Below are 15,920 nucleotides of genomic sequence, written 5' to 3' on the forward strand. Positions count from 1 at the left end.
AGCATTCCTCCTTTCCTCCCTGGCACACGTATACTTTTATTCTTTACAGGACTTTTAAAACCCTTTTTAAAACTAAAAATCTCGCAGCATAAAGGAGTCCTATTTTTGGTATGTTTTTTTTTGAAAACATAGTTGTCAAATAAAAATAAATATTTATAAAGTTGAAAATACTGACTATTTTTTAGAGTACTACAGTAGCTATATGTGAGGGAAGTCAGACAACTTGTTCATATTTGGACAACAATAAACACTGTGTTTAAGTGTCTAAAGAAACTCAACATAATCAATATATGTTTTCAAGCATTTTTAGCAGATGTTTTTAGCAATTAATTCTGTCACCATACTTCATAATTCATTCTGCACTCAAATTCTGTTTGAAAGCAGTGGAGGCTGAACTATGTAGATTTTCAGGGAGACAGCTGTGGCTCTTGATTCAGAGCCATTTGTGGATAGTACAATTTAGAGTTGTAACAGCTGGAAATTTCTTCAGGGACGTCACTCTCATGGATCATCAAGTTAAGGGAGTCTCTTATTATGGAAGGAGAGGGTATGGACATGCCATTTTTGATCACAGTCAGTCCTAAGAACAGGTTTACTGTGAAAGAAGCAGCAAGCAGAGAGTATCAGGAGATTAACTACACTGGTAGAGACTGGAGTAGGGTATGCTTCTTGTTATGTGACGAGGCACAACCATTTGCCTTTGCAGACTGCCTTTCTGGATTCAGCCACTTCCACACTTGTGTTTCAAATTTTCCCAGACATTTTTTCTCCTAGCTGGTAACAGTAAGTAGAAAGGACACAAAATACTTATGACTCTAATTCCCTTTAACTCAATTCTTTAGCTATGTACTACTTACAATGTAAACTTCCCCAGACCGGTCAAACATGCATATGCAAAGCAAAAGAGAGGAACAATTAGCTCCTTTTCATTGAGCGTATCTTGTTATTTATCATACTTACTGATAAATACTTAAGTCACGCCATAGCTACATTGTTCTGTGCTTTTGGACAACTCCTTCATATGCGCCATTCTGTGTTTTGAATAAAACATGCTTACATCTTCTGAACTACGCTGTCTTATGCAATTAAGCCAAACAATCTGTGGTATGCCGTCAGCTGACAATGTCAGCACAAAATGCTAGGCAGGTTATCAGTTGAGATGTAGGAGGTATGCTTGCAAATCTACTTTTAGTTAGAATTTATAGCATATTTTAGGCTAAAACAGATCATTATGAACATCTGTTCTGCGTTCCTATATTAGACATATAAAAAAAATGTTAAAAGATAGTGGAAGAAGTTATTTTCTACCAGTCCAAATTGCAAAAGAGCAAAAACTGAAAGCATAATTGGATTCTATTTTGTACAACAGCAGTCCTTCAAAAAGCTAAATGTTCTCACTGGTAATATTAAAGGTCTGGCATTTATTTACACAAATATTACCTACTTTTTGTCAGTCTGACTTCAAATATTGTCATTCCTAAGTAGTGCTAAATCAGCATTCTGGACTGTAGACTCTATAAATACAACACAATGAAGTATTCAAACAATGGAAAATGGAGGGAGGAAGGGGAGAGCTGAACAATTACCATGCAACAGTTCATATTTAAGTGTAAGCACATCTGTATATGCACACATAAGCATATGTATAGAAATTAGATGATTATGCAATGATCTTAGTATATTTACTTCGAAAAGTTATGAACTGCAATTTTGATCTATTTGTGCAAATAAAAATACTGATGTTTTCTGATGAGAAGTTTTACCCTGGTAAAGATGGTTATAAATCAGATCCACATCCACGAGGATCTCATCTGACCAATAAACAAAGATGTGGTTCTGACTGCCTTGGTGGTGACATAGAACAGGAATTAGGTATTACCTCAGGTGCCATAATTAATTTCAGGGGAAGTACGGACAAAAATAAGGTTTCAGTTTTGTCTTGGTATTACAGATTTTCTAATCTCATGCTTTCTTTTGTGTGGATTATTTAGAGAGTAGGAGTGTAGGAGTGCTGCTGTATAACAGGCCTGCTTTTTCGGGATGAAAAAGGCTGTATCATTATAAAAGCTCCTTATTAATGCCAACGATAAATAACTGGCAGCTAGTTTCAGAAAGAAAAATATATCCTCTATAGCTTTTTATCAACTTACATAACAAAATGTCCTACTGATAACTCAAACTGAACTTTAAAATGTAAAAGGAAATCCAGTTTATCCTGTCCCACAACTCCCACGTGTACTTTGTCACTATAGGATGTCACCTATAAACACGTTTATAAAATTAGAGTAGACTATTTAAAAGGACACAAATGTAGATGGGTAGTAAAAGTGCTTTTTCACACTGATGGAAAACAAGACTGGACTTTATAAACCAATCAGCTCATTGAAATTTAATACTCTCAAAGAAAATAAATTAGTCTGTCACTTTAATAGGCAATGATCCTGTTGCTTTCCCTAAGTAGCTGAACTCTGAATATGCAGAAGTTAGAACGGCTCAGTTTTTCTCCACTGTTAACCACCAGGGCCTTACTTCATGTATGTAGTTCCACCACACATTACCTCAATGCGACAGATGTAAAAATAAAATCTTCAAGACAGTCTGGAGCTCAACATACAGGTATTTTGGGGAGGCATATGAGCCATTTGCAGAGATAGTGTTACTAAATAAAATAAGTAGAATGACTAAAATAATAAAGGTCTTAGCTCTACTGCATTGGCAGTTAGCAAAATTAAAATCGATTCTTGCTGGTACTTTTTTCTATTTAGCAGCAGATCCAACAATGGGACTTAGATATCTGTAAATTTTTTTACTGCAATGCCTAACTGTCAGCTATGTGGCCTCTGAAGTGGAATCCAAAAACTTGTTATGCACTGAACAAGTCCAGTACTTAGTAAGTGTAAATTATCTGAGAGCTGAATGATAAAGATAGCTATAATGGAGTAGATAACCAGATTTAAAAAAAAAAAAAAAAAAAGAAAGAAAGAAAAAGGATAACTCCAGGTCCCAGACTTCCTCTCTCACGGAAATTTTGTTACTTTAAACCAGTAACTTTAAGTGAAAAGAAATAAAATGTTCTAGGAAACAGGGACTAAAACTTGGGTCACCAAGGAGTCTTAACTGCTAGCCTAGGGAGTCATATTCCCCCATAGATGCTCCACTTCTGGTGCCAAATATTGGGAATCAGATACACATGCAAATTAATAGAGCTTATTAAGTTACCTTCTATCAGCTGAACCATGGTAACCAGCCTGGAGTACTCTTCTCCTGTGGCAAATGTAAGATAAATGCACAGTAATTCACACCTGGTTTCTATACTTAATGCGACTTCGTTGCCTGCTTTTTAGGCCAGAACAGTTCAGGGCACAAATGGTGTGTGTACATAGTCTCCGCTGGTGCTTCTGCTTAAAAAAAAAAAAAAAAAAAGGCAGTAAGTTTACGTACTTTCAGCGTTAAAGAAGGGTTCCTTTTCTTATTTAGATTTTGAACTCAGGTATTTTAAATGTCAAGGTCCTTTTTAGGAACCCTTGAGCCTTGCTGGAGTTTAGCGAGAGTTCAGAAGGGCGCGAAGCAAGGTCAGCGGGACCTGAAGGGAAGGGAAAGGAAACCCTCTCGCCGCCGCCACGACTCGAGGCATGGAGGCAACGGCAAAACCGCCTTTTCCCGGGGCACGTTCCCCGTGCTCTCCTGGGGCCAGGACATCCCCGGCGCAAAAGTCTCCTTCGCCACCTGATGCGGGGCCGGCAGCAAGTTCGCAAAGGGACGCGCCGGTGGGCCGCCCGACCGCTCTGCGGGCCGGCAGCCCTCACGCCGGGGCGGCGCTCCCTTCGCCTCACCGCGCCGCAGCCCTTTCCCGCCGTTCTGCCCCGCGGGGGGGGTAGGGGGCACGCCCATGCCCTCCCAGCTGCCCAAAAAGGCTGCGGGGACGTGGCCAGAGCGCTTAAGCGCTCGGGAGCTGAAGGCGCTGGGGCAGCGGAGCCTGGCAGCTTGGACCGCAAGGCCGCCGCTCCCCCTCGCCTCAGGTGGTTGTTCCTCTATCCCCACACCGGCCGAGCCCCTGCGCGCCGCGGGCAGAGCTCGTTTGGAAGCAGGAGGGGCCCACCTTGCCGCCTCTCCCCCCGCTCTCGCCGCATGCCCTACGCGCTTCCTCGCTGGACGTTTTCTGTCCCGGTCCCACGACCGGAGCCTGTCCAGCCCAGCCCGGCGGCGGCGGCGGGCAGCGCCGGCAGGGTTAACCCTGAGGAATGCGGCGGGAGGAATGTGCATGCAGATGAGATGGATGCTAATCTCATGCTAATGAGCGGCGGCCGCGGCCGCCCGGGGCTCAGCCGGGTTCCCCGCGCTCAGACGGCAGCTGGGCTCTGCCGGCAACCCTGACTCGGGCTGCCGCGGCGCGGGCAAGGCATGGTGGACTGGGACTCGGCCGCGGAGGAGGGCTTTGCTGGGCTTCCGTGAGCGGCCCGCTACGTGCCCCCCCGGCCCCTTCCCCGGCCCGGGTGGGAGTTTTTCCCGCTTCCCGTCTTTCTTTCTGTCCCTATGGAGCAGCTACCCCCGCCGCCCGACCATGCCTAGGAAAGCGGGGAATGGGCAGCTCCCCTTACCCGATGGCTGGGAGGAGGCGAGGGATTACGACGGCAAAGTCTTCTACATCGACCACAACACCAAGCAGACCAGCTGGATCGACCCCCGGGACAGGTGGGTGAGCGGGCAGGGAGGCAGCAAGGCCCGGAGCGGGCGGGTGGGCTCGCAGCGGCACTACCGGGCCCCTCGCCGCTGGGGCAGCTCCGACGGGGCGGGGGTCCGCCGGAGGGTGCCCCGCCCGCCCCTCCTTCCCACCGGCGTGGGCACAGCCAGTTGTTTAAGCCCGTTGCGGGAGTTGATGTTGGGGGGGGAAGCCTGTAGAGCTCTTCCCGGAGGCCACGGGGGTTGCTGGCGTTTGGGAAGTTCCTGATAGGTACCGAAAGTTTGCGAGTCCCTCCCAAACCAGAGGCGCTGGCTCCTCGCCATCCCGCTCCCCGGGGCGCCCCGGTACGGGGCCGCCTCCCTCCCTCCCGGCTGGCGGAGCGCCTGTCCCTCCCCTGTGTCCTCCGCCTCTTCCCCCCCCCCCCCCGGTCCGGCCCCGGGGACGGGCTGCCCCGCGGCCGGCCCGGCCCGCCCCGCCCGGAGCGGTCCGCGCTGCTGGGTGGAGAAAGAGCTGGGGCTGCGGGAGGCTTCGTGTGCTCGCTAGGCCTCAGCAAGCCCAAATCCTCTCAGCCCCCCGCCAGCCGGAAACCGGGGTGTTTGCTGTCCTTTCCCGGGTCTAACCGCCGTAAATCGGCAAACCGCCTTTGAAAGCGCTGCAGCGAGAGAGGTAACCGGCGCAAAGGCCTCTCGCCCGGGCGTCACCGGGGCAGGTCTTTCAGCTGGGGAGGGGTTCTGGCGCTTTGGGTAGGCTTCAGCGGCTGCTTTTAATAGCCGAGTGATAGACGCCCGAGATACCTCTTGTAAAAACGTGTAATTTTGTCCCAAGTAGTCCTGAAAAGTAATTAAGACCCAAAACTGTGCGTGGGTATTGTGAAATACAGCGTTGCTGTTGGAAAGAGTGACATCTAATTATTAAAAATTTCTATAAGGTATTATCGATTTATGGAACAAGCTGCACTGAATTATGAATTAAGGCCTTGGTTCTTATTTCTCTGGTGAAATTAGAAAAGGTAGTTGTGACGAAGCTTGCTGGCTGTAAGTTGCATAAGGAAAGTTTTGACAAGCATCATACGCTGTGTTAGGCCTACTTCTCTGTCCTACTTGCTGTAACAGCGAATTCCAGTAGTGGCAAACATAATACTTAAATTCCTTTGTACATCAAAACATGTTAAATACCTTGTAAATATTAGTGAGGTGGTTAGGTATACAGGACAGTAGTAATTATTACACCTGGACTTCTTGGGTGATTTTTTTTTTTTTTACTGCAGACAATAAAAACTTCTGGTTTTACTGTCTCTAGAAATAGTGGATTTGAAGTTTTGTTTAGTTTTACACTTTTAATTTGTGTTTGCAAAGCTGAATAAAAGATGGTATGATTGAGGTAAAGCAAAACGTGACATTTGAGTCTACTTGTTACAATACCGCCTCATGAGTGTACTAATTTAATTTTTTTTTTTACACATTCTGTGGTCCTGAAAAGTTCAAGAGTATTCATATTTGGTCTAAAATTTGAATCTTCACTCTCATTAACAGAGGAGACAACTAAGTGAGTAACACCTGCGTGTTTGCCATCCTGTAGGTATAGGATAAATATTGTTTAACTGATACCTTGATTGCAGGTGAAAAAGAAATCAAGCCCTGACACTTCATAATCTGTAATGAGAACTAAGGAAGTAAAGACCTTTTTCAGAAAGAGTGGTGTTTGAAATAATTGTTAACCTATGTCAGTCATGCAAAATAAACAAAGATTTTGCCGTAGGTGCTTGAGAGAATCCATGCTTCATTGTACGTGGCTCAACCGTGAAGCTGAATTGCCTGCAAAGAAGAGAGACTGACAAACACATTTAATGTGCAGCTTACAGTGTTTGTATTTACAATGTCCATATTTACAATCTGTATTTGTATTGGTGACCTACTTTGGAAGAGTGAATAAGAAATGCATGAAAGTCCTGTGGTGATTTTGCTGTAGATTCCGTTGTGCCTTCCAGGTATTTAGAGAATATATGTTTGGAAACCATACAGGACATAATTAGGGCTTGCTGTCAGAAAAATTGAAAAGTGATCTTCCAAGTTTGTCAATACAATAAAATCTGGATTCGTGCTGTTTCTAAAACTTATCTTAAATTGTCAAAATGAAGATAATGGATTCTATAGAACAACTGAAAACACATTCCCTTGTTTGATGGTACTTTAGGACTTCCCCCACTCCACATCCACACACTATTTTACCTTTTGGAGGTCGTAAAGTTTTCATAATGTACTTGTAGAATATTATAGTACACAGACTCCTAAAATCTTTCGTTGGTAAAGCAAGTGTAGAATAGATAAGTTTTTATGGACAATATCCCTTCTGCTGTTCTTACACTGCATTCTCTGGATGATTACACAGAGAAGTCATGCTTGATGTTTTAAAATAATTTTTATCCTCTTTGATTTAGAAGATATAAATACTGAAGACTAGCGCTGTGAGACATCAGCCATATGTCTGTGGGTTGCCAGGTGTATTTGAACACAGCTAGGAACCTCTTTGTTACTCGTTTAAAATATTCATGTCTAGAAATAAGCTGACAGTTGAAAATGCCGTTATTTCAAAGCTTCTTGGAAAATTCTGTGGGTTTGTTTTTTTTTTAAATGTAGTGATGCTTTTTCTCATGTGCTTTTCTAGACTCTTCTGATAGTACATGTATTTGTTACTGCTTACACAGTGCAGGTCTGTTAATATAATGATAGCCTTGTGTACAGTTGTGAAGAAAACCTCACACCAGCTTCAAGCCTGAGGCTCAGTTTTCAGTTTTGCCCACTTCATTTATCTGAGTAATCCCATTGATATTAGAGAAGCTCACACTTATAAGGGCAAGAGTGACCTGGCTTGCTGTGTTGTTAAGTGTTGTGAAAGCTATTTGAATTGCTCTGTTCTTTATGGGTTTTTAATGTTTTGCACTATGCAACAGTGATTTTTTTCTCCAAACATTAGGGTACCGTGTTGATTTGTTATGAAGACTGGTGACCCAAAAGAGAGGGCACTTTAAGTTCTGAAGTGTGAGGAAAAGGAAGTGTAAAGGCAAGAATGTGCAAGTTGTAGTAATATTTTCACTCGCTAAATATATAGATACTATTTCTTCGCTTATGACTCCTCTAAGCTACAGCAAACTGAGAACTTGCTGATCTTGACAGTTCTTCTGAAACTGGTTTATTATAAGAAGGGAGATGGCCCAAAATATCAGTTGTATCCTGCTACTACTTGAAAAAGTTATAAAAAGACAACTACGGACTGAAGAGGATGAGCCAGATGAAAAGGTGAGAGAAAGGGTTAGAGGAATTCATACTTTTCTTTTGACGTTGCCTTGAAACTCTTTCAAGTTTCTGGGATACCAAGTTACAATAAGTTGTTGGTGTGTTTTTTTTCCTGATAGACAATTAAGAGAGGCTTGGGGTGGAAACAGAAATTTGAAAAGGAAAATTTTTCATTTTTTCCAGTGTTCAACACATTTTGAGTAGGCCCAATGTTCATTGTCTTCCTTAGTGGAACCAACAGAGCAGAGCACTAAGGAGTAGCAAAATAGGAGATAAGTATCTCAGTACCCTCAAATCTTCAGCAGTTGGATGACATTTGGTTTTCTCACCAGGTATACAGGGCATCTCATGTCTTGATTTCTACATAGTAAATTGTCCATGCTCCACTGCTGATCACCATGGACTCAAAACAGATATCTTCTTTTTCAACAGCTTGCCTAAAATGAGTTCCACATCACAAATTCTGAAGCTGCGAGTGATCTCTATCTAAACGTTTATTTGCACTCCTGTCAGAGTGGTAAGGAATGAGCTGTTATGAAAACAAAACTCCTTTCTTTCAGCCCCCTTTTCACTCTTCCACTCCTCTTTCCACTGAGGAGAAAAATCTATTTAAAATATATTTGTACATTTGAAATAGTTTGTAGTATACTTCTGTTAGAATGTTTCTAGAGTACTTGTGAGAGAGATATGTATATATTAAGTGCTTGAGAAACATTGGATGTACAGAAACCAGAAAACCTTAAGAGATTGTCAAAGAGTTTTCGTTGTGGGGGTGTGGAGAGGGAATGCAATTTCCATTGGTGCTTTCATCTTTTGGGGAGGTGAAAACAGTACAATTTTTATCATGGGAATCTGTAACTTGTGCAAGATTTGTCTGAATTAGAACCTTTATTAGATTTCAGCAGTGAAATGTTGCATGCCCTTCTCCCTTAGAAAAGAAGGGCACTTTGTTCCTTACTTTTTCACTGGAACTTGCTTTCTCTTGTCCTGTGAACAGTGGAGGCTGTGAGGAGGGAAGATACTGAGGTTGAAGTTGCTTTAGCAGGGGGACTTTTGCCCTATCTCATTCCTGGGCACTACCATAGCTCAGGAGTGCATGGTAGAAGGTTTCCAGTCACAGTGGAGACTTGGAGAAATTGGAGGCACATAAGATACTGTGCTGTTAGAGTAGAGGTAGCAAGTAAGAGGCAAGCAGGAAAGGGAATAGTATGATGAGAGGCATCATCAGAGATTGGAAGACACATTTGGATCGATTCTTTTTTTTGCAGAGAAGTAAGCTGTGTTGTGACAGGCAAGTAGAATAACTTTTAGTATCTGAAGTGTCTAGTGTCTGAGGCAAGTACAGTTCTATGTGAAATTGGTGATTGCAGGACTTCAGCTAAAATAGGAAAAACTTCTGAAATGTTAAAACATCCAGGTGGGTGGGAGGCAACAAAATTTAGGCAAGAAACAGGAGTAGGATTCATCTGTCCTTTGAAGAATAATGATGTTAAATTGAAGTGTTAGTCATTACATTTTGAAAGCAATGGATCTTAATTCTGTTTTAAGTGCAAATCTCAGCATTGCTGATTTAAGGTACAACTAGAGCAACTACCTGATAAATCCTTTCTTTAGGCTGCTGCTTGCTAAGAATGAATTCAATGGCAAACCATCACTGGAAGGCTCCCTTTCTTATTCCCGTTCTATTTTCCCTTGCATCTCCCTTGTTTGCTAGTAGCTGAGGATGGAGTGGGGCTTTTACGGTTTTGGTGGTGTGGAGCTGTTAAATGATTGCTTCAACATACTTTATGAAATTCTGACCTTAATAAGAAATAGTCACCAGCCTATTCTGGAAAATAGTAGAGGGTCATTTGATGACACTCCAAGGCGTACAACTTGCAGTAATTCTGTAGTGAGATAGGGTAATGATTTTTTTCCCCCCAAATATCTTTTTCTGCCCTGTTTCATTCTGTAGCATCATTTGCTGGTTTTTATCCTAACTCTACATAATTTGTTCCTGTCTCCTTGTCTGCTTAGGAATGTGCATATTCCCTGTGAAACTGTCTGGTATCTCATTGTGGTTTCAATGATAGGTTGGGAACTGCTTTTAGTTAATTGATGTGTATTTATTCAAAATAAAACCCGTGATGCAAGTACTGAACTCGCAATGAGAGACTAGCTGTGTCTGAACTTCTGACACCTTCATTTGTTTATCCAGTGTAAAGTAGAAATCTAATATTACAGTGCTAATATAGGCTGTGATAGCATCAGACAGTGTTAAAATACATAGTGTTTGTGTATGTGGGTTTTTTAACCAGTCTGTCATTTGCTTGGGGCTATGTGGTGTTGATTTTAGCATTAGTGAAAATGGCTATGGTAACTCTGAGATAACGTTTTTATTCTTTGTTTCTCTGGGAGTGATAGGGCTGCACTATATCTTTCATCTCAGAGCATGTGAAGTTAACAAGTCAGGAAATGCTATGGAGTATTTGCTTGTGTGTGCAAAGTATTTACCAGTGGTTAAAGCCAGGATATAAAGCTGGTATATAAAGTGGGGCAAGTGGTCTAGACTGTGGTTTATCCAGACCTATGTCTGTTGTACTTGCCTACTGGAGCTATTTTGATTAACACCAATCTTGACTTATAAGATAGTATTACTGTAGTTGTCATGCACAACGCAAGCCTTAATGAGAAGTTGTACACAAGAAGGAAAATAGACCTTTTCACAAATGAATGGAGCTGAGCTGTTTGCTAGAGATGATGTCCTACTAAAATATGGCTCTGTGAAGGAATCCTTCAGAACTATCTTATATTTTCAGACAAGGGGAGCTGACTTTACTTTGAAGCAATGGCTGTGAAAGAAGTTTTCATTTTTACAGGTAAGGGTCAATATAGAAATCAAACAGGGCAAATTATTTACAGCTTTAGAGATCTGTACAGATTACATTAGGAGTTCTTGTTTTCCTCCGGTTAAATAACTTGTGTTCAACCCTTTGGTTAAAATTCTGTGCTTTGAACATGTTATTAAGGTTATTAGAATAAGATAAGAGGATTTATCTGCTTCTCACTTAGTAATGTTTGCAACATCTAGAGACAAGCTGAATTTTGTGAAATAGCTTTTGTTTTGGTTTTCTTGCTACTTTTTTCTTTTAAGCCTAAAAAAATGTTATATGAAAATTGTGAAATCTCAAATACCTATCACACAGATGACTAAAAACTAGAAGAATACTCATGGAAGTAATGGAAAAAATGGAAAATGGATCAACATACAGTAATATTTCCATGATGACACATTTTCAGAAAGGCACAAATAGAAACAGTGCTAAGATTCCGCAACTATTATGCCGGGACATGTAAATTTTTATTACAGTGACCTTCAAGGGAAGTGGAAAAGAGTTGTAGAGGGGTAATGCAGCCCACTGAGTCTGGACTGTCATGGTTCTGTTTACCTGTTCCTCTCCTGCCACCAAATAGTAAACTGACCTCAGGAGATGATTTGGCTAAAATGAAACCCCTTGTTTTTAGGGTTGTTTTCCAGCAGAATCAGCTGCTTGTGTCACTGAATGCATACTAGTGTGAGAGGCAGGAGGCAAGTCCAGAGCTGGGAGCAAAAGGGGAGAGTGGTGCTGTGGAAACCAAGATGCAGATCAATCCTAGCTGCCATGGAACTGTCATCTTAGCCAGCAAAAGAAATGGACACCTTTCTCAGTTTTTTTCTTTTGTGTGTCTCTCTGTGTTCACCTTTGCTTTGCTGTGAACCAGCAGTACAACTGTCACAGACATCTTGATCCTAAACACATTTTCTGCCACCAAGAAACCTTTATGATGTTACAAACTGTTTACGGACTTTTCAAATGTTTGTTACCGTGAAGCTCTTGTTAAAGAGAAATTTTGTCATTGCATGGTTGCAGAATTAGATCCCATTTTTCGTGAATGTGCTGCTGTAGACAATATGCTTATGAATAGCTAATTTCTACTGTGTATGAAAGTAGATCAGAAATTTTTTTACTTTGGCACATTTTTTTCCCTAATTATTCATAAAAAGGATTTCAGACTCAGCTTCAAAGTATCTCACCAGAATGATGGTGTAATTCAAGACTTTGAATGTTTTATTGTGTGAAGCAAACTGGAGCCACTTGTCTCCATGTGTTTGAGGGAGTTATCTGTATGGATATATTGACTTGTCCTTCATTTGGAAGGAGTAGCTAATGGCTGAAAAGGGGAGTGATACAGTAGCTATGGTTTCCTTTTTGTGTTGAGTATTTTTGGGGGGTTTTGCTTTGTGGGTATAGGGTTTGGGTCTTTATAAATAGCACATTTTGAATGTTGCTGAATACTATTGCTCTTCCCAGTGACTTTTGCTGTGCAAAACTATTGGTGGTGGTGAAGTTGCTACCTGATGAAGTCAATCTCTGGCTCTTGTTTTTAAAAGGCTAATGAAAGGGCTTCTTGGGGAAGAGATTGCTCCCTGCCCCCCCCCTTCTTTAAGTGTAATTTTTAAAGGCTAATTTGCTTTTGGAATCTTTTGGTTGGTTAGAACTTCTGGGCTAGAGACAGTCTGTCAGTGATATGAATGTATTCTGTCAACTGAAACAATCATTTGCATCTCATAAAACAAGGTCAGATGCTGTCCTTTGAACTTGGATACTGTTTGTACTTGAAAAAAGGCAACTTTATCTCATCAACTCCGAATACATATTGTATTCAAAGTAATTGTTTGGGTATGTAAAGACGTATTGTCTTGGGACAGCTAACTCAAATTTCTGCATATTTTTGCTGTGTGCTATACAATACTGTATGTTGGACCTGCTTTGGTATGTCTGTGCTATTTTTGTCAGTTCATTAAATCAAACTTCAATCTTTATTTGAAAAACAAAAAGAACAGCCATACTGGGATGCCTTACATAATATGCTGTTTGTTCTGATAATCAGGCTTGCAGTGTCTAGAAATACCAAATTTTTTTACGTTTGGTATAGCAGAAAAGGTCTGGAAGAATCTAGCACTCTCTTTATATTATCAATTTTCTCGTGTTGTTAATGAAGGAACAGTACTTTGCACACCTATTGTTTTTTTTTAAAGTACTTTTAAGTGCTAAACTGTAGTCTTGTCCAGATAAGCATATTTTATGGCCTACAGATCTGACCTGTGAAGAATTTTTACTCTGATTCAATGCCTGGCCCTTCGCTTTTAAGAGCTTACCTCCCTCATAGAGCTGGGAATGCCTGACAAAAGACGCGGGTATTTTTAATCATGTGGCAGATGAACTTTTGATATTCTGCAGATTGTGTACAAGCACATCATGCCATATAGCAGTAAGTGTGCCCAACGTATGATGAATGGTGCCTGCCTTTTAGCAATGTGGCAGGCATATGTCTTGGTAGCACATTGTCAAGTAACAGGGTTTGACCAAGGCGCAGGTGTCCCCTGTCATACTGCGTGGCAGTGTTTTTATTGAGATCGCACTGTGGAGAAACAATTCTGGTTGCTTCTGCCTGTCACTCTCTGGGGCGCATCTGGTCGTTGGAGGACAGAGTGATTCGCTATGTGGTTCTCTAACACTTCTAGAAGAGGAGGTATGGCCCGCTTCAGTTGAAAAAGCAGGCATTTTCACCTTGCTTGCTGCCAGTGGTGGATTGCAGAAAATTGTCAGGGAAAGACATTTATTTGTTCTTGATGAGGAAACAATGGGGTGGGTTTTTTCCTTTGTTTAATACCGTCAATTGTTAAACTGTAGTCTAGCCCAGAAATGCCTGTCTCATGGCCTGATGATCTGACCAAGTACTCTTGTTGAAAGCCTACTCCCTACATTCTTAATTCAGATTTCCTTGATTATGCTAAAAATGTTTATGTAGACTTACAACTCTTTACTGGTCTTAACAAAATGTCTCTATGAAAATTCTTAATTCCCGCTAGAAATAACCCTGTGCAAAATTTCAGTCGGTTAATAAACAGTACTGTGCATCAGAGAAAGAAATGTGGTTCACATTTATGAATGATTTTTTTTTTAAATGCTGTTACTTAGCAAATGATTACAGTCTGATCCTGAGATTCGATTCGTGAGCCGTCCTAGGTTGGTGCTGCTGTCCTCATTGTAGCCTGACCAATGCAGAGCCCAACCAGGGGTTGCTGGTTTTCGCTTCTGTTCCACAAAGATCCAGAGGAGACCAGTTGTCACAGAGAAAGCTTCATAGTGCAGTAAGTTTGGAGTAGCTGTGAGCTGAACCAAGGAGGGAACTTTGAATGTTTTTCTTGCTTTTGGGAGGGCAATGGGGAAAGTGAAACATGTAATGGAATCTAATGGACTTTGCTTCTGTGAAGTAGTTTGTGGTTACTGTTGCTTATAAAGCTACTTTGACCTTTTAATCTTTGGTGGTTTTTATCTGAGATGTGTACAATACAGTATTTCCTCATGAGCTAAGTGACATTTCTGTTCCATAAATCATCCGCCACTCAGGTGTGCTTGTAATTCTCTTGTCAGATGTGTGTTGTTAATTGGGGTTTGGTTTAAGTTTTAAAACATTTTGGCTGTCTTGAGTTACACTGTGAATACCCATCTTAAGGTATCTTTGTATACTTAGTTTCTTGGTACAGCACCAAATAATGTAATTAAAATTTTTTCTTATTTTTAAAGAGATATGTCAAGCATCCTGTGAGAAACTCATGAGCCTTCGGGAGTTTATGAGCTTAGTAGATTACTTTCTTTCTAAAGTGATGTCTGGGTAGGAATGTATTAACGCATTACTTCTGTTCTTAATTTGTTGTTAAAACTTCAGCAGAAGTTAGGTCATGGTTCTGCCTTAAGGACTATTATGGTTTTTGTGTATTCTTGGAGATGTATTCCCAGGTGTACCTAAGCCCACTGTCCATCCAAATCTGAGCCCCCTATTCCCAAGACCTGTACAATGTGTATTCACATATTAGCCAAAAGAAAAATCATGTTCTTTTCAGCTCATTCTGTCAGTGCTGTCTTAACACATTATGCCATCTTGTTACAGTAATTTGTGATAAATTTTAAAGTATGACCTTGCAAATATCATGTATGATTGTATTTTTTTCTGAGGCATTGCATTGTTTTTAATCAAATTCCTAGTAATGGACAGTCTTATTGTTTGCAGGATCTGATCTAAATGCTATTTTGGTTTTTTGTTGCTTGAGACTTTTAGTGCAAAGTGTAAAGACTTGCACTCACACACACCACACCCCCGTTTTTTAGTTTGGATGGAATTGTACAGTCGTGAACAATTCCAGTTTGGAGTGCTATGGGCTTCTCTCAGAGATTTGCAAAGTAAGCTGTGATATGAGTTTAAGGCACAAAATTATTCAGTACTAAATTCCAGAATGAAAGTGACAAACTGCCAAAACTGGAATTGCAATGTCCATAGAGTTGGAGTGAAATAGAGAAAACAGGATACTGCTCAGCTGATGTAATCTCTGAGGGTCTGACTTGAATTTCACCCTTCTGAAGTAAATAATAGTATTCCCTTTAATTTACTGAATGGAATGTAGACCTGTAGAGAAGCCCAGAAATCAAGGTCTTTTCCTCTGTGTTTCTGTATCTTAATGTCCCTGGATGGTAAGAGTTTTGCTGGAGTTTTTCTTATTTCCCACATTCTTTTGCAGTTTCTAGCTTTGTTTTGCACAGAACTCGGAGGCTGAGGTCATGCTTTAGTGGGTTACAACATGAAGAAGGATCATTTGGAATGGAAGTATTAAATATTTTAAATATATTTTGCTGAAGCATTGAGTAGTAAATGATTGTATATAAAAGGATGCAATTCAAGATAGCAATCTGACAAGGAGTAAAGACCTCTTTCTGTCATGTTGTGAGTATTGCAATGTTTGAAATGAACTGTTAACACATTCACAGTCATTCTGATGAATAGTAGCATGCTATGGATGTGAATAATCATCTGAGACAGGACATTCCTCTACAGGACATTCCTGAAATAGTGTTCAAATGACTACA

The 15,920-nt window shown here is 41.1% G+C and overlaps 1 protein-coding gene across 1 annotated transcript in view; it reads left to right on the forward strand.

Annotated features, from left to right (window-relative positions):
• Positions 1 to 4,561: 4,561 nt before the first annotated feature.
• The window catches only part of WWC2 (WW and C2 domain containing 2), a gene marked incomplete at both ends in the record, with an annotated part of 103,600 nt that continues 92,241 nt past the window's right edge, over positions 4,562 to 15,920 (forward strand). Inside the window, one exon of the mRNA XM_081999761.1 lies at positions 4,562 to 4,692. Coding sequence (XP_081855887.1) covers positions 4,562 to 4,692 — 131 coding nt within the window. The remainder of the gene's footprint in view (positions 4,693 to 15,920) is intronic.

Source organism: Phaethon aethereus (genome assembly GCF_964289735.1).
Source record: "Phaethon aethereus genome assembly, chromosome: 4".
NCBI classification, from domain to species: domain Eukaryota; kingdom Metazoa; phylum Chordata; class Aves; order Phaethontiformes; family Phaethontidae; genus Phaethon; species Phaethon aethereus.